The sequence below is a fragment of the Agrilus planipennis genome, unplaced genomic scaffold, assembly GCF_000699045.2.
Source record: "Agrilus planipennis isolate EAB-ADULT unplaced genomic scaffold, Apla_2.0 scaffold93, whole genome shotgun sequence".
NCBI classification, from domain to species: domain Eukaryota; kingdom Metazoa; phylum Arthropoda; class Insecta; order Coleoptera; family Buprestidae; genus Agrilus; species Agrilus planipennis.
Genome location: NW_020438867.1, coordinates 1,059,284 through 1,079,050, shown reverse-complemented (window position 1 = coordinate 1,079,050; position 19,767 = coordinate 1,059,284). Strand labels below are relative to the sequence as shown.

Below are 19,767 nucleotides of genomic sequence, written 5' to 3'. Positions count from 1 at the left end.
CCAATACCTCTTCATTTCTAACCTTTTCTACCCACGATATCCTCATCATCCGCCTATAACACCACATTTCGAACGCTTCTAACCTTTTCTTTTCCGCCGCTCCCACTGTCCATGTTTCGCACCCGTACAACGCCGTGCTCCAAACATACACCTTTAACAACCTTTTTCGAATTTCTAAATTAACCGTTCGCGAGCATAGAAGTGACTTCTTTTTATTAAAGGCGACACGACCCTGCGCTATCCTCTGCTTTATATCCCTACTACTCCTTCCATCCTCACTTATCTGACTTCTTAGGTATCTAAAATCAGTCACTTCTTCTAATTTTTCGTCTCCTATCTTTATATTCGCTCTTTCCCTACTTTTTCTTCCCTTAACACCCATGTCTTTTATAAACTTTTTCACGTGGCGCTTGTTTTTATGCACGAATACAGACACCCAATGTTGGTAATAGTAAAATTAATACCCTTTTTAGCAGTCTTTTTCACCGAAAACAAGTTGCACACCATGTCGGGAGTGTACAATACGTCGTACAATATTCTAGGAAACCACTTCACACCGACCTGAATTTCTATTCGAACAGTACCTTTACCGACGGCACTAACTTCATCACCGTTTCCGACCTTGATTATCACCGGTTCTTCGAATGATTCAAAATCATCAAAAATGCCCATGCTGTTGGTCATGTGGTCCGACGCTCCAGAATCGATGATCCATTCATCCTTGATAACTGGCCAAATATTGTTGCCCCAAATGCTAACACACTGGATTGCGATTTTTCACCTCTCCCTTTTCCTTTAGGACAGTTTTTGTACACGTGCCGTTTGGAACCACATCCGAAACACTCTGGACAATCTTTTCGTATATGATCCTTTTTACCATACGTATAGCAACCCGTTGCACCCTTCGATACATGTTTTTGTTTCGAATTTTGAGTCACTTCAAATTTAGAAAACAAAGCCACACTTTTGTCTACTTCTTCAGTTGTTTTCATCAGTAGTCTTTACTCTTCAGTGAGAAAACGTGTTGTTAAATTTTCAAATGTTTTCTGAGCTGCATTAGTAGAGTCCTACATACTGTATCAACAGTATTCTTGTAAGCAACAGAGTCCGGTATCGATCCACCCAATTTTTTCATACGATTTGCCTTTTGTTTCAGTTTTGCCACATGGTCAACAACAGATAGAGATTCGTCCCACTTGAAGTCAAAAAACTGCTTCTGTAACAGCGACAACGTTTCGTCGGATTTCAAATCATAAATTGCATGTAACTTCTGTCACATTTCAAAAGCGGTGTCGTAATTGATGAGAAACTGTACTGGTTTGGCTTCCATGGTTGTTGTAAATAATTTTCTTGTAGTTCTATGTGCTCTTAATCAGCCCTCCAAAGCATCACTGATATTTTCCCCTTCATTTGAAGTCGGCTTTGTTTCGGTTCCATCACATACTCCCAAGGTACCATTGCAATCTAACAGAGTACGAATCACAAACTGCCACTCCGACCAGTTGCTGCTATCTCGAAGTTTTTCAACCTGAACCTTTTTCATGTCCATCTTTATTGTTCAAAAGAAAAAACACGATTTTCTTCTATATAACACAAAAATTATGTAGTAATTAAACTAGGCTTATGGATCAGCGATGTCTGGGCCCATAATCTATTCTAGTTAATTTTACATGACAGAAAAACTTCCGTATAGTTGAAGAGTTTTACTGGTACTACATACTATGTTACCACAAAGAAAGAATATACATAAAATCACACCGTCAGTGCTGTTTATATAACAAAAATGAAAACAAGAAGTTCTCGGAGTATAAAGCAATAATTTATAGTTATTGTTCGAATTTGTTTAAACGACTAGAGCCGCTCTCACTACAATATGATGTTACACAATATTAGTCAATACATCCTAAAGCTTCTAGTCATAACAAATAGCAACCAAATTATTTTTTTTAATAAATGTCTTGTTAATTATTCAAGTCAGATGTACAATTGAAAATAAGATAAAGAAAGATTTTTTTTCTTTCTTTATATTTGTGCAATAAATTTTTTGTTTCAACCAAATTACGTGAAAATGTAGCTCTTAACTAAACAAAAGAGTGCGTTTTTAAACATTTGGAGTAGTTTTTGCAAAAATTGTTTTTTTTTTTAAAATAATTTTTAAAATTTAAATAACTCATACACCCTTTGATTTTTTCATGAGATTTTGAGCATATTTTTTTTTCAACACTAATTGATCGGTAGTACGTGAAATATCAGTAGAAGAATCGATTTTTTTTTTCAACCAATAACATTAGAAAAAAAGATACAGATTTGTCGCTAACACTTTTCGATAGCTGGTATTTTTAAATGCAAATTTACAAAAAAAATTTCATGTATGACCTTTTGAAGCTGAAATATTTTTTTTGTCTTTGAAGAAATTCGCGTGGCGACATTTTTTAATATTGAGAACTGAAATTTGCATAAGTTATAGTTTTAAATGCGTACTATTTACATAAAAAATAGCAGAGCCCGATTGGTCATTGCTGAGCACTAAAAAATTAATTACAAGAAGAGCTATCTGCCGGGGTACTCCTACATTCGCACTATCGGTGGAGTAACAGCCTCTGAATTTCGATGTGTTATTACATTATTTCGTACCCGATTTGAGCAATATTTTTGTCATAAAAGACATCGAAATTCGATTATGTGAACGTGTGAGTGTCCCTATGGTGAGCTATACTTGTAATTGATATTTTACTGCTCAGCGATGGCCTATAGAATTCTGGTATTCTTGTATGAAAGCTAAATATTTAACTACAACTTATGGAAACAGCACTTAATATTGAAAATGTCGTCCCTCCAAAAGGTCATGTATAAAATCTTTTTTGTAAATTTGCAGAAAAATACCATTTATTGAATGGTGCTAGCGATAATTTTGTAAAAAGTTTTTTCGAATTAGTTGATGTTTTTGGTTTATGGAAAAAGCCGATTTTTAGACTAATTTTTTATTTATTACCGATGAATTAGTAAAACGCGGAATAGTTGCACATGTTACAGTAACAATTGAAAGAAAATTTTAAGCCTAAAATCGCTTGAAAAACCCAAAGGATGAATGAATCATTTAAATTTTAGGAAACTGTTTTCTGAAAAAAATCGATTTTTACAGAAACTACAAAATTTTCAAAAATGCTCTTTTGTTTAGTCATGAGCTGCACATTCACGTAATTTAATTAAAAAATTTTTTTTCATAAAAATACAAGTATTTCATAAGATATAAGTAATTTTTGAATAATTTTAAGAAGTAATTGTTGCAGTAATTTAGTAATTGGCTGTGGTTGATAGCTCATTTATGGCTCCAATAGGGATATGGGCTCCTTTGTTTGTAGTTGTAATTTTGATGCGCAATCATGGATTGTAAAATTGGTAGTTGAACAAGTGTCAATTATTGCTCGGTACGATATTTTGCGATTATTATTATTTAAAATGTAAAGAGGAGTAGTCGGAATGAAGTCATAGTTCGATGCTTCGATAGAAATTGATTTTATTAGGTCCTAGTGTAGTCAACTGGATTCCGTAGATAGGGTAGTGCTTGTTTCGGTGTGTTTCGTATCTGGATGCAGAAAGGTACGATAGTTTTAGTTACAAATTCAGCACTTGTTTCCTCTGTAATTGTTAGGTGAATGTCTTTTATCGAAACAGTTATTACATAAAATCGCTTTCTTCGTTAACTGGATTCGTTGTTCTTTGGTTGATTCGTTCAATGCCCTGCATTTATAAACAGTGTGTGCCTCTTTGCAAATGAGACATGGGTATGTGTGACTGAATGACGGCTGATGATTTATGATTAGATGGTTTGTTGTTTCTTGATTGCGATGAGTTTTTATTAATTGATAAAAACGTATGTTGATTACGTAACGGCACCTGGCTTCGGGCATGCGGTGGAGTTGATTCGTGTAATGACGGTTTAATTGAGATATTCGAGTATTCTAAGCAATTTGCACGTTTTTGAAGGTGTTTTTACGGAATTTATTGTCTGCTAACGTTGTTTCCTATTGAAATTTAGTGCTATCACTAAGTTGTGGAAGTGACATATGAATGACATAAGTATCCCATTTCTCCGCCGGTTCCTTACAGATTTTAATGCACGCAGATGTTCTCTAAAGTTGTCGATTAAATTGTTTAGCGCTTCTAGTGTATCTCTGTGTAATTTGGGTTTCGAAATTGACTTTCTACTGTTAAATTTTCGATATTTCAAAGGTGGGCAGAGGGATTTCAGGTAGCCTGATATGCGAGTTGTTTACGTCTTGATTGCTGCTGGAAGAAGGAAGTAGCGGATTTAATTGTCTGGTGGTTTCTCCTTGAATGCGAATCATTCTAGACATCTATCCAATTGTTTTATAGTAGTAATCTTCAATATCACATAATTCCGTTGTGTAAGTTTCTTCTGCATCCTGATCTTCTAAAATCTCTTCGTCAATGTAGTAGAAAGATAGAAATACAAAAAGAATATGTGGCGTCCTTTACAATATCACCTTATAAGTCATGACCTTTATTATAAAATTTACTTTAGAAAGGACTGTTTCTTACCGGACACTGGATTACTTTAAGGCTCACAAAATTAAGAAGTTTTGCCTATAGAAATGAAAGAAGAGAGACATTTGAGTAATAATATGAAAAAAATACGAAAATTCAGACATGCTGGCGAGAAAAATTGTTATAGTACTATACTGCTTGTTGTGTAGGAATTTATGGAGGGGGAGTAATTGTACCTAATAGAAAGGTAGGAAAGGACATGAAAATGGCTTACAATTACCCAATTAAAGGAACGACGTTTGAAACAATTTTCTTTTATACGATTACGAGATTGACAGTCGTTGATCGAAACTGATTGTAAAAGTTTTCAACAAATACGGTATTTGGAAGTTCATCTGTGGGATGATATGAAAAAAAAAATACGATTATAGAAGTCACAGCACATACATACGCTTTCATAAAATCTCTTGGAAACAGAATATACATTGGTTGTCAGTGTTGCAAAGTATTTGACGACTTGAATATTATGCCGTACAACAACTGTAGCAGAATCGGTCACGAGACCGCCTGTCTGCAGTGGCAGACATTCAACAAAACAATGTAAGGACATCCAATTAGTGAAATGTGTAAATTTTTCTTATAGAAATGATAAATTTGACAAAAAAGTAAATACTAATCATTTTGCAACTGATACAAAAAACTGCGTGTACCTAAAGTATCATATACATAAGCAAATAAAAAATACTTATTATGCTATAGGTACAATGATTTTTAGGATACAATTATGATAATCATTAGAAGAACAATAATGAACAATAACGATTTAGATTATTTCGATTTTGAGAAGAAATTCAAATTACCGACATGACTTCACTGAATAACTTTATTAACTGTAATGACTTGACGCTTATACATAGGAGGCATGCAGACAAATTTTAAACTATTTGAAGTATTTCTTGAAAGATTAACGTCTACACCTGATATCATTGTATGTTCAGAAACTCGACAGCTTTCCTACTTTGAGTATTATAATCTACCTAATTACAATATTTATTATAATCACAGCCATATCAACAGAGCTGATGGATTTATTTTGTATGTTAAGGAACACCTAAATGCAACAACAACAATAGAGGAAGTAGATAAATTAAAACTTTGAACTACTTAAAAAAAAAAAAAAAAAAAACGCTCAAAACATTCCAATTCCGCGAAGACATGTACGTGAACGATCTCTTAACAAGTGGACACTCTGGGGCAGGCTACTTATATTTATACAAACATATCGCAAATCCTACTCAAACGAGGGTTCGGATTAAGAAAATGGAAATCAAACAACAAGGACCCTATCGATAATCGTGCTATGATGACTACGTACACCGCCTAATATGCTTATGTGGTTTGTAGCAATTCGCGTTTCGGAGATTCAGTCGTTGGCCCAAACGTTTGGATGGCGTCACGTTCACACTTTTAACCACCTCGCGGACATTGTGTCTAGAGGAATCAATCATAAAAAGCTACTTACGTCTAACATGATTTTATGGACCTAAATGGTTAACATCTGACATAAGCGGTTGGCCTTCACTGAACGCTATACCATGCGAACTTCCGGAAAACCGTATCGTAACTCTTCTCTTGAAAGAAAATTATCCTTTCCATTTGAAAGATTTTTTAATATAAATCGCTTAAGGCGTTCAACGGTCTACGTCTTGAGGTTTATTAACAATTGTCGCAATAAAGTGGATATTAGTATCTAACTTTTCTAATTTATAAGTTGAGGAGCTTAACTTTATTCGTTTAATAATTTTTTTTCAAAACGATTTCCTTCCTGAAGAATATGACAGTTTACGGAAAGGTCGCAAACTCGGATCGTCTAGTTAAATCTTATGTTTCAATCCAGTTTTTTAATCAAATGGTTTAATACGCGTAGGTAAGAGACCGTCAAACTCAGATTTTCATATGACAAGCAGCATCCGATTTTACTATCACATAAACACAAATTGACTTTTATCGTACGTCAGAGATAAGCTTTGGCCCACTTATGGTCGTAACTTGGTTCGTAAAATCGTTCGTAGCTGCGTTCAGTGTTCGCGATATAATTCAAACACGTTACATCCCATTCTGGGTGACTTACAGAAGGCACGTCTGCAACCAACTCTTCTGTTTACCGTGGTTGGTGTCGACTATGCCCGTCCCTTTTCGCGGATAGATAGAAAGGGTCGAGGTTGCAAACCAATAATGGGCTTCATAGCTTTGTTCGTTTGTTTTACTACGCGGGCTATTCGTTTGGAGTTTGCTCTGTCTTTAAGTGCGGATTATTTTCTTCATCGTTTCGTCGGTCAACGTGGTAGGGCAGTTGAATTATTTTCGGATAATGATATGATTTTCGTGAAGACAGATAAAATTCTGTGAGAAATAAGTGAATTCTTACAGTCGTTATGATTTTATATATATTTTATTTTTTGTATGTATGGATTTCTAATTGTCTAGCAAAATTAATTTTTAATATGGAATATTAATTTGAAAATTCATTTTTCGAATTTTTTGCCCACTACAAACTAACTCAAATTAATGAGGGAACGTTGTTACTGTTGTCACACCCTCGCCGGGAATAGAACCACCCGTGACCTTTAACTTTACACACCAATGCTCTGTCCACTAAGCTACGAGAGATGACTATAGCAAACGACAAACCGTACTTATTAGGTCACAGATCCGTCGAACTAATGCAATTATATATTTGAATATACCATTTAAATATGAAACAGTTTACATATTTTAGAAGTGGTTAGTGTTTAATGCGAATTATTAATCTGAAAATTCATTTTTTGAATTTTATACCCACTACAAACTACCTTAAGTGAATGAGCAGTGGTCAGAGCAATGGTGCGTAAAGCCAAAGGTAAAAAATTAACATAACGTAGTTTGTAGTGAATTTTCAGATTAATATTTCATATTAAAGACTTACCACTTCTGAAAAAGGTCAAAGTGTTTCATATTTAAATTATTTTGTTCGTTTACTTTGATACGAAAATATAATTAAAATTTTTTTATTAACCGCTGTTTAAATATTTTGTAATGTTTGGATAACAAAGAAGATTGTCGAGCTAATAGAAGAAAGGTAGAAATCCAAAAACAGGACAGACGAAGAAGGGCAAAAAAGATATAAGACGATAAAGTAGAAGTGTAGGGCAACTAAGGAACAGTGGATTGACATGAGGTGTAAAGAAGTAGAAGAAAAATCTGAAGTATGTAAAGTGGATGCGGCTTATAATATAATTAAGAGCAATTTTAGAGAAATATGGAAGTAGAGTACAGTAGTAATAATATAGGAAATCAGACAGAGGTCGTTTTGGAAAGAATACTTAGAGAACCTATATGAGGACCATGAGTTAGAGAATATATTAGAGAAGGAAGATATTGTGGAGATAGGTGTGCTAGGTTATCCCATTCGCAGATGATATAGTAGTAATATTAGCGGCAAGCAAGGTGGAGCTAGAGATAGCTTTAAATAAAATGGATGCGGTTTTGACAAAACAGTATTGTATGATGCTAAATAAAAATAAAACAGAAGTACTGGTATGCAAGGGAAGAAACAGTAGAGAAAGAGCGAATATAAAGATAGGAGACGAAAAATTAGAAGAAGTGGCTGATTTCCGGTATCTTGGAAGTCGGATAAGTCAGGCGCAGTGCCGAGTCGCCTTCAATAAAAAGAAATCACTTTTATGCTCGCGAACGGTTAATTTAGTCATTCGCAAAAGGTTGTTAAAAGTTTATGTTTGGAATACGGCGCTGTACAGGTAGAAAAGAAAAGGTTAGAACCGTTCGAAATTTGGCGTTACAGGCAAATAGTGAGAGTACTGTAGGTAGAGAAGATTAGAAATGAAGAGGTATTAGAAAGAATAGGAGAAACGAGGATTATGGAAGTCAATAAGAAATATGCGAGATAGGTTAGTAGGGCACCAAGTTAATAGACACCTCAGGCATGAAAGACTAGTCAGAGGCATGTTAGAGGCAGAAACAGGAGTTAAGAGGAGTAGAGCTAGATTAGATTACTGTTCGCAAATAGTTAAGGGTGTGGGAAGTTGTAGTTTTAGGGAAATGCAAAGATTAGCTCAGGATAAGAAGGAGTGGTGGTGCGTGTCCAACCAATCTTATGATGATGAATGTTCAAGAATCCCTGCATATAAACAAAATTATTTGTTTTATATGAGATGCAGCTACGAATGTGCTGCATTATTTTTACCTATCCAAGTCGGTTTTACTTTTTCTGGTTGTAAAATTAGTAAGTTTAATTTTATACATATTTTGATTGAGAGTGGTTTTAGAGAGGAATATGATTAATAGCTGAAGTCAAGTAAACAAAATTACTTTCAAATAGGCGCAATGAAAAATAAAACTTAACGGGTCTTATTACTATTTACTTATTGCAATTATTTTGATCTAACTGTGTACGATATGAATTAAAATGCTGAAATTGCTTATGATCACTTATTATTATTATTACTACTATTACCTATATCTACCTGTTGCTCATTGATTTGCTCGCTGCTTCTATAAATCTAGCTATTAGTTAGTTACCTCAATTGATCCGTGAGATTATGTATATTGACTTTAAAGTGATAATTTTAAACTTTAGCTCTCTTATACTGAAAGTGCTGGAGGAAAACAAGAAGTTCATTGTATTTGCCCATCACCAAAACATGTTGGACGCTATACAAATGGTTTTATACCAGAATTCTAAAAAATTCATTCGTATAGATGGTAGTACAACTTCCGAACAACGAAAATATTTCGTTGATAGTTTTCAGTATGACGATACTTATGTTTGTGCCATTCTTTCAATAACTGCTGCCAACGCTGGTATAACACTGACAGCAGCCAAGCTTGTAATCTTTGCAGAACTACATTGGAACCCAAGTGTAAGTTACTTAGAAACGTAGTCATAATTATGTATTTCCTCCTCTTATTGGCATTATACATGGCAGGTAATTTTATTTATCTTAACACGAGAACACAGATGTGAAACTATTGTGAAAAATCGAAAAATGATCAAGTTTTGTAGGAAATGTTCGACGACGATCTTTATTTTCATGTTAATTTCTTATAAATTACTTGCTTTCGTCAACACAATGGTTGATCTCTTTAGTCAATCTCCTAAATTTGTAATGACAAATGAAAAATTTCAATCAATCATTTAAGTCAATCGGTGATGACTTTTTTTTTGCTTCAAGTATGTCTTCTTGCCAATGCATTGTGGGTCTCCCACGTTTCATTTTCTCTAAAGGTTGATTACGTTACATAATAGAGAATTATACAGTAGGACCAGTAAAAGATAATTTGACATCAATTGGAGATTTTTCTACTTCAAAAACAGAAATATATCAAGCAGTTTTTGGGAAAGATTAATTTTTATCATGAGTATACCTGTATACCTAAAAGTGCAATTATTCTGGATCCTGTTCATAGATTATTGAGAAAAATTCGACCTTTTATCTGGACAGAAGAATGCCAAAGTTCCTTTTAAAAAAATAAAAGAACATTAGACAATCGTGGAATTATTTGACCAACAACAAAAACAACCAGATTGCTGAGAAAAACCAGTGGCCTACTTTTCAAAAAAATTTAACTAGCTGGAAAGGAGAATAAAGCAATATACTTGGAATGTCTAACAATCAAAGAAGCCGTGAGGTACGGAAAATATTGACTTATATTCAGATCATAAACTATTGAAAAACTTAAACATAAAATCTAGGACGGATGAAGAAGTACTACCAATATGATTTTAAAATAGAGTCTGCCTCAGGTAAAAACAATACTGAAGCTGACTAAGCACAAATCCGATCTTGGAACCAGGCATAAACGAACACGACCAACTCAATATTTAAATTTAATAAACCTAAGAGATATTATGAAAGTTCCAGAAGAAAATGAAGATACAGTTCAAAAGAAATAAGTTAATATCTAATTATAATGTTTATTATAAGAAAGTAAAAAAAAAGAGAAAATAATGTTATCGGAATAATTCAGCTTGGAGTTTATAAAAAATGTACATGAAAAAATGTACCATGGGGGAATCAAATGCAACAAAAAATTGTCCGTATTGTACGGCAAAAAATTTAACGCGAAATATGAAAAGACTACAAGAGTGGTACAATATGCATAAAAAATAATACAAGACAAGGAAAATTTGGGTTGATGTCTCACTTAGGTCCTGTCACAAAACCATTGGAAATAGTATCTGTAGATACAATAGGAGGTTTTGGAAGCTCGTAGTCTTACATCTTCTGGTTGACCACTTCAGAAGCTACGCATATATTGCAACATCAAGAATTCAAAATTTAAGATATTTGTAAAATACTTATCCTTATTTTAATTTTAAAAGTATAAAAAATATCAAGCGGATTTTCGCAGGAATGATAGTTAATGCACATAATGTTTAGGGGAAAAATTGAAGAATATCTGTCCTTGGGGTTGACATATAAAATAAACAATTACTTCGTGTATGAATACATAGATATTAAAGTTTAGACAATGTAAGATATCCGAACAGTCAGTTTTACCATTTATAATTTTATAAAGAAAAACAACCGAAAAGTAAGTTCTTCTTTGGTTTAAATCATTAAACTTAAATCTAGACAATAAATTTTCTTGCGGAATACCTCTAGGTGGATAAATTCCGTCAGATTTAAAAGATATAAACTTCAGAAAGTATCTTTGAACCTTTTCTGTACTAGTCCTATGTATATTATAACCCAGATTCTATATGATGCATGCGTTTTCTAATTTAGGACGTATTGTACGACGAAGTGTTTGGTATAATAAGATAATTGTATTTATTCCTAGAAACTGTCTAGAATTACGAATAATTTGAAAGCTTGCATAACAATATCGTTAATGTGATTAGCAAATTCTAGTTTAGAATTAAATGTGACACCTAAATCTTTGAATTGCTCTTCTTTCGTTAAGCAGTTACTATCTATATTCTAGTTAAAAGTAACGTAATTAGTGAGTCATATAACAGCATTTTTCTATATTCAGTGTCATTAATTATCATTACACCAAGCGTTAAAATTTACCATATCAATCTGTAAGTCTAGACAATCATTAATATTTTCAATCCGACAAAAAAATCATCAGCAAACATTAGCATAAATAACAGAATAAACAGTACTGCATCCAAGCTGACCCCTGAGGATCGCCTGATGGGGTGTAAATATCATCTGACTTGAAACCATAATATTCCACATATAACTCTCGGCTAAGTATGATTGAATAAATATAGCGAAATTAACAGTTAGGTCATACATTAGTAGTTTATTTAATAACACACCATGATTCAAGCGGTCAAAAGGTTTGGACATGACGTCAACTTGACCCCCTTTGTCTAATGTCTCGGATATGATTGAAAGAGATAAATAATTTGCTAAAGTTCCATAAAATAACAACCGGTCTGAATATAAGAACAAAAGACTTTCACGGCCGGAATCCATAGTAGAATGAAGATTCGGGCTATAGGGCCGTGGTCTAAGTGAACTATTGCGTCCAGACGTTTCGTCAGCTACTGCGGCTGACATCCTCAATGGTAGTGCTGCGTTGACAATGTGAACGTAGATTGTCTCGACAGCGACTGGGTGGAGAGCTGTTTTTTTTTATTAGATTATTCTTGAGGAGGGGAAATCTTCAAAAGACACCCCCTGAAGGGAAGTAGTGTCGGATTTTTACCGACTAAAACCCCTCCTCGAGAGGGGAGATAAACCCTGAGGGTTACTCATCCCCGGGAAAGGAATGGAAGATTTGGATTTGGGAGAGGAATGAGAAGGGAAATTTGTTAAGCATGGGGGGGGAGAGAACTGTCGGAGTAGGTGGTCCACCTCGGAGGTGGACACTCGCGCTAAAAAGTGAAGCTAAGTGTGAGCGAGAGGGAGTGGCTCATTGTAGAAGGTGACAGGTCCTTCGGAAACGGTCGTTTGGCTTCGCGGCGAAGTTAGAGAGTGTCGAAATTGTGGGGTTTGCGTGGCCTGTCACTGAGGCCCGGAGATTTGCTGCGAATGAGATTGAAGCCTCAGGAAGAGAAGGTAAACCGGTTTCTTTCACAATTTGGGTGTTTCTGAAGAACCAGGGATAGTTTAGTGCGGAACAAAGGATCCGCATATAGGTGCCTTGAAGAGGTTTCAGGCGGTGAGGGAGGGCGCAGCCCCAGACGGGAATAGCGTAGGAGCAAATGCTCCTGATTATTGCGTTAAATGTACGGATTTTCGTATGTTGGCGATGGAGTGGTTTCGGAAGAAAGGCTTAAGTGCGATGTATCCACCCATTGCCTTGTTATGGGTAGTTGCGATGTGCGGCCGAAAACGACGCCTAGGTAGGTGACTCCACTTGACGGGACGGTTGTTTACTAAGATGGAGGGAGGTTTTCGGGACCTACGAGAGAAGAAAATTGCTTCCGATTTGGTCTCGTTAATGGAAAGTTTTCGTTTTCGGCACCAGTTTAGGAGCAGGGGCAGAAACTTATTAATTCTCCCTGTGCATTGGAGAATGGTTTGGGCGGAGTTTATGAGGGCAATGTCGTCCGCGTAGAGAGCTGTCAAAATAGAGGTGTCGGAGGGCATGTCCACACAGAACAGGTTAAATAGAATAGGTGATAGTTTGGAGCCTTGTGGGACACCGACAGTGACGGGTTTACTGGCAGAGAGAACAGAGCCGATGCGGACCTGAAGGCTTCTGCCTGTGAGAAAGGACCTGATAACCCCAACTAGAAAATGTGGAATGTTAAGTGCGATGAGTTTTGAGATGAGGCCTTCGTACCAAGCTCGGTCGAATGCTTGTTATATGTCAAGAAGAAGCATGGAGATGTGACGCCGCTTATTAAGTTTGTCGGAAATGTATTCAGATACGCGAGGAAGTTGGTGGCCGGTACCGTGATGCCGGCGGAAGCCGTGTTGATGATCGGGGAGAAGGTTGTTTTGCTCCACGTTGTCTAAGAGCCGATCGAGAAGGATTGATTCAACTACTTTGCTCAACGAACTGAACAGGCTGATGGGCCTGTAGCTTGAGGGAGAGCTGAGGAGCTTCCCTTTTTTGAGGAGACAGATTACAGTGGCTTCTTTCCAGACCAAAGGAAAGTGGTGGAGCCGCATGATGGCGTTTGTGATGTTGCAGTACGGTTATATGCTTTGGCGGCAGGACTTTGAGGACGCCGTTTTGAATTCCATCAGCGCCAGGGGCTTTCCTCTTTTTCAGAGAACGGATAGAAAGGAAGATTTCAAGGGGTGTAGTGTGTCTGATTTCGGAATTTAGGGGAACGAAGTTCTTGGAGACGGCTTTGGTCGCCTGGGGGAGTAGAAGGGGGAGTTCAGAGAGGTCTCTGTCCAAAGGGGGACAAGTTTCTATCGAGTTTGTGGCCAAAGAGATAGGTCTGTGCTTTAAAGAATTCCTAACAAGAATGGCGACACCGCCGGCACTGCGGTTTTCACGGTCCCTTCTGTAGGATGAGAAGTTTGGGACGAAAAGTTTAATTTTTTCGGACAGGTGGGTTTCGGTGATGCAGGCAACACCGATTTACTTATCCTCGAGGAAGTGCTCGAATTCAGCCAATTTACCTTTAACGCTTTGCGCATTCCAGGTAACTATGCGAAGATTGTCTGGGTGGGCAGTACTACTCACTGGTGGGCGTTTGAAGGACGGTGACCAGACTTGCTACCATCGTTTGAACGATGGCCTGGATCCTCTATTCAAGAGAAGAAGATGCAGGGGTGTTTGGGGACGCATTGCGTTTTTGAGGGGAAAGGGGGGGAGCTGCTGTCACTGCCCTGGCGTAAGATTTTTGGGGGATGGCTGTTGGACGGGGCGCTGGTTGCACTGATTTTTGTGTGCTGGGGGGCACTATAGATGTTTGGGAGGGTACGGTCCTCTTTGGAACCTTGGGGCATCCGCGATATGTGGCGCGGTGACTTCTTTTGCATTTAGCGCAGGAAGGAGTGGCATCTTTCTTGTCTTTTGCCTTACATTCGGCAGTGATATGGTTGCGGCCACAGAAGGAACAGACCCAAGGGACGTGACTAATTCGCCGTGTGAAAGAACTTCAAACAACGGCGACATTGGGGGATGTCTTTTGTGGCCCTTCTTGGCTCAACTTTTATGCTGAGCCCGCAGACCTTGCCAAGTTCGAAGATAGACTTGAACTTCGGGGATGATCTGTCCAGACGAACGGACACTAAGGGCCAGATTTTTCCACCTTTGGACATTCGGTGAACGCCGCGGGCATCAAAGCCTTTATGAACAAGTTCGGCTTTGACACTGTCAGCAGAAGATAAGCGTAGTCTGATAATATCGGAAGCTGTACCACCTAGGCTCTACGGCCTGCCAAAAATCCATAAACCAGGCATCCCTCTTCGTCCTATTGTCAGCGCCATCGGATCTCCCACCTATGCTCTCGCGAAATATCTCACCAAACGTTTAGAGGCGCATGTAGGCATGAGCGACTCATTCGTGAAGGACTCTACCCACTTCATCGAAAAATTGGTGACATTGAATCTACAACCCGGTGACATGCTCGTGAGTTTTGACGTAGTGTCCCTCTTCACTAGGGTTCCAGTCAAGGAGACCCTTGGATACATACGGCAGATCTTCCCTGAAGACATCACTCTTCCGCCTCGTGCTCACGACTACATACTTTCAGTGGAATAACACCTTTTATGAACAGGTAGACAGGGTAGCTATGAGGAGTCCTCTTAGTCCAGTGATCGCCAATTTCTACATGGAGCATTTCGAACAAGAAGCGCTTAACTCTACAGTTCTGAAACCTAAATGTTGGTTTCGTTATGTAGATGACACCTTCATTGTCTGGAGTGATGGAGAAAAAGCCCTTGCCAGGATTTTACTGCACATCAATGCCATTCACCCTCGTATTCAGTTCACTAAGGAGAAAGAAAACAACGGGAAACTAGCCTTTCTAGACGTACTTGTCAACAGAAAATCCGATGGATCCCTGGGTCACACTGTGTATCGCAAACCGACACACACCGATCGTAACCTCAATAAAGGCTCCAATCATCACCCAGCGCAGAAGCGAGCCATGTTGAAAACCCTTATTCATCGAGCTAATCGTATTTGTGAAGCTTCTCTTTTAAATCAAGAACTCCGTCATCTAGATCAAGCCCTTCAATCCAATAGCTATACATCACAGGAGATCAAACGTGCTCTTCATCCCAGGAGAACTGCACCGGAGACACCTCAAACCACCGCCCGTAGGTTTCGCCTCCCTACGGAAGTTATTGAATTGAAACTTCTTCAAACCCACACAACAGCTGCGAACCTTAATAAGATCAGCTAAAGATCCTAGAGAACCTTTAACATCTGCTGGTGTTTATAGAATGCCTTGTTCCTGCGGAGGAGTCTACATTGGTACCACAAAACGCAGCATCAAAACAAGAATAGGCGAACGTGAACGCTGCTGTCGACTTCTACAACCTGTGAAATCGGCCCTAGCTGAGCATTCAATAGGAGACCCGAACCATGTTATTAACTACGACGGAACTACGGTTTTATCTATAACTTCGCAATATTACGCTCGCTTTCATAAAGAAGCTATTGAAATTTATAAACATCCGATTAATTTTAACAGAAAAGAAGAAAGGCTTCCTTTGAATAAAGTATGGTACCCAGTCCTAAAGAAAACTACGCAGAAAGCGCCAAACACACTGACAAGCCATTCGAATACACCGAGCGTTCATCGGATGAGTCAAGCTGACGCTGACGGCGACGAACCCACGCCCCTATCCCTCCCACTGCGCCACAGTAAAAATATCAGTGATTAGCCAGCTCTCCACCCAGTCGCTGTCGAGACGTTGTCAACGCAGCACTACCACTGAGTATGTCAGCCGCAGTAACTGACGAAACGTCTGGACACAATAGTTCACTTAGTCACGGCCCTATAGCCCGAATCTTCATTCTACAACCGGTGTGAAATTTTCAATTTTGGATCTGTCATCCTTCTTGAAAATTGGGCAGATTTTAGAATGTTTGCAAAGAATAGGGAAGGTGTGAGTTATCAAAGCTTGGTTGAAAAAAGAAGGTTTAACTATCAATATATAGCAGCCACACTGTCGTCCGTCCGTTTATCCCCAACAAGTAAACTCATTTACAGTACACCTTTTAAATATTTGATCATCAATTCTATTAAATTTACAAGCACCAGCCATTGTTTGTAGCTGAGACAAGACTTGTTCTAGAACAAAATTGCCATTAATGCTTTGAACCGTTTGAGCGTTTGTTTTTTCAATATTATTGCTAATTACAGTAACATATGATGGAAAAATTTGTGTCAGTAGTTTTAGAATGTTAGAATTATTAATAGCTTCGTTTACAATAAGTTCAGGTAACATCGTTTCCAATGTTTGTCTACCACTATCATGATTAAGAGGCATATTAGGTTTAGTTTTAAACCAAGTTATTTCAAAAATACTTAATGTTTTACGATGTATTTCATTTAAGTCAATTACTGAAATAAGTATTTACCTTTAAAATACTCTGCATCAAAATTATATTCCTCCAAATATAATCCTATTCGGTTCAACTTAGCATAAAAAATTCTCATAGAAAATAAATACACCAAGGGTCTATGGTCTGATCTAACTAAAAATTTATAGTCGTACAGATATTATGGTGTAAAGTAATTAATTGCCAAGTGTACAGCTGCAAACTTCTTGATCACAGATTTGTAAGATTCTCCTTTTGTAAAAATTAGAAGCATTAGCAATTAGAAGTTCCTTACCCTCGAAATTCTGGAATAGAACAGCTCCATAAATTTCCATAGAAGTAAAACGAAAGGTTTTGAAAAATCCGGAAACTGCAGAATTCCAGGATTAACTAATGCTGATTTAAGTGAAATTTAAGCATTGTGACATAGCTCAGTACAATTAAAAATAGATTTTATTCTGGTGAATTTATTTAAAAGTCGTAAAATACCATCAGCTGGAATTGGAAAAGCAGAGTAGACTACTTAAAATCAATTTTCTAATTTATATTTTCCTACAAATATATTGGTTGTGATACTCCTTAATGAATGAATTGTCCGTCACACCTTTAATTTTGCTGGAGTTAGAAGTACTTATAATTAAAACAGAATTTATTTTAATTCGTTTGAAAATTCGGCTTCCGCATCGATTAAGAAGGTAACCCTAGAACATGTCATTTCAGAAGACAAAAATACGAAGTTTGAAATGTTACCCAGCTCGAAAGTCCAATGCTCGAGTTTCTTCTATTTGAACCTAACCTTTCTGAAGTTTGGATATGGGTCCAGGTGTTTTCTTGTTCATTAGTGGACCATAATTTTGCGTTAATAACGTTCGCAAGCTTGTGGGCAGAAATATTTTAGTCTTACATTTGCAAAAATAAACTCAAAACTGTCCATCCCTATTGTTTTGCCAACTTTTAATGCAAATCTGGTATCAAAAAATAGCTAAGTATTTAATTAGGGGCTGGTCATAAAGGGTACGGCGTTTATAATCAATAATACTTAGAAGACAGTGACATTTGGGACATAAAATATTGTAACAGTTTTGTAACAAAGAAAATAAACAAAATATAATAGTTTTAACGTCGGCCTTGGCAAACTCCAAATAGTTGCAGCATGCAAATGACATGAGTACTTACTATCGACTGTGCACAAATTACGGTTCAGTAGGCCGAAATCACTTGTCTTTTTTCCGTTTGTTGTTAGTAATTTCTTATTATCCAGTTTGTTTAAGGCAGTGTTAGGTTCATAGGTCCAGTGATATGGTTATCCCGCTCACCTAATCTGATGTCAAATGATTTTTACTTGTGGGACTAAATAAAGGAATTGGTATACGCGTCATCTACTGACACGGTGGGTAAATTATTAACACTTTTTAAGAAGGGTACACATTTATTTTTAACTGTGACTTTTTTGTAACATGGAAGTGCTTTCCCCTGGTAAATAAATAACAACTGACCGATTACGTGAGTGACATGTACTTATACCAACCAAGATTCATCGTACTACAACACAAGGGTTATTCAACAAAATACAGGCCCGTATTCAAACAAATTATAAGTTCAAATTTACGAAAGCTATTTATGTGACCATTAATCATTGGATTGCAAAATGTTATAACACTTTTTGTTATATTTTGAGTCAAGAAGCCACGTTTCTTTTTTCATTGATTATAATCGCCATACCTTGTGTATTCTGTAAGAATTCATTGGTTCCAAATCCCAGCATTTTTAATTTTTCCTAATGATTTTGTTGTTTTTGGGAGTATCAATAGTCTTTTTGTGGAATTTAAATAAAATAAATACATAAAAATAAATTTATAAGCAATATTGAAATGGAAAAACAAATGTGTTTAAAATGATTCATATGCCGCAGAAAGTGTTGTCATTTCACGGAAATTGATCTGCTTTACTTCCTTAATTATTTCTGACCTTGCCATATTTTAAAAGTTCCGGTAATTTTAAATGCGTTTTTCATATTAGGTTGCAAAAGAGGTAATATTACGGTGGTCTTACTACCAATGTCTTTATGAAACGCGTAGTTTAAATTAATTACCAACTTTCTTTTAGATTTTAAGTCAAGCCGAAAGCAGGGCGCATCGAATAGGACAAGAACAAGAAGTTATTGTACAGTACCTATTGGCACCTGGTACAGCTGACGATTATATTTGGCCTCTCCTACAGAATAAGCAAAAGACTCTTAACGAAGTTGGCCTCTATAGAGATTCATTTGAAGATGCATTTGTTGTAAAACAAGATTTGAACAAGAAACAGGAATGTCTTGAAAAACACAAATATTTGGGAAACGTAGATATTTATGAGAAACCTAATCCAATATTAACTGTAAGTGATGGTATTGAACTGAATGCTGCCAACGACTGCAAACAAGACGTTAATATGGAAAATAATTTACTAAATGATGATTATGATGATGCGTTGAGTGAATTAAATTTAATATAAACTTCCGACATTTTTGTACAAATTTAAATAAACAAATTTTTATTAAATACGAGTTATTTCTTTAAATACATAGTTGTAATATTAGTATTCTGGAGGTGTTTTTTATATCGAAGTTCGGCTTTGTACCAGGTCATGTCTGTTGCTGTTCGAAATAAAAATACCTGAAACAACATAGCAGGAACAATACGTGTACGTCTATTATTCGAAAACATTTTTTTCACAAAAATATAATTATAAAGTTGTAGTTGGTGCAAGATATATCCTATGTGTGATATTGTTTTGACC

The 19,767-nt window shown here is 36.6% G+C and overlaps 1 protein-coding gene across 6 annotated transcripts; it reads left to right on the top strand.

Annotated features, from left to right (window-relative positions):
• Positions 1 to 334: 334 nt before the first annotated feature.
• Positions 335 to 19,492, top strand: LOC108742461 (SWI/SNF-related matrix-associated actin-dependent regulator of chromatin subfamily A-like protein 1). Of its 6 annotated transcripts, none has more exons than XM_018477687.1 (4): positions 335 to 1,451; positions 7,602 to 7,754; positions 9,146 to 9,428; positions 19,093 to 19,492. In XM_018477687.1, exons 3-4 carry the CDS (start codon positions 9,210 to 9,212, stop codon positions 19,480 to 19,482), a joined length of 609 nt encoding a protein of 202 aa, XP_018333189.1. In that variant the 5' UTR covers positions 335 to 1,451; positions 7,602 to 7,754; positions 9,146 to 9,209; the 3' UTR covers positions 19,483 to 19,492. The 6 variants fall into 6 exon arrangements, with proteins under 6 accessions (XP_018333189.1, XP_018333190.1, XP_018333192.1 ...); XM_018477690.2 differs by lacking the exon at positions 335 to 1,451 and adding an exon at positions 9,976 to 10,197 and having other exon boundaries at positions 7,185 to 7,754; XM_018477688.1 differs by lacking the exon at positions 7,602 to 7,754.
• The last annotated feature ends 275 nt before the right edge of the window (positions 19,493 to 19,767 follow it).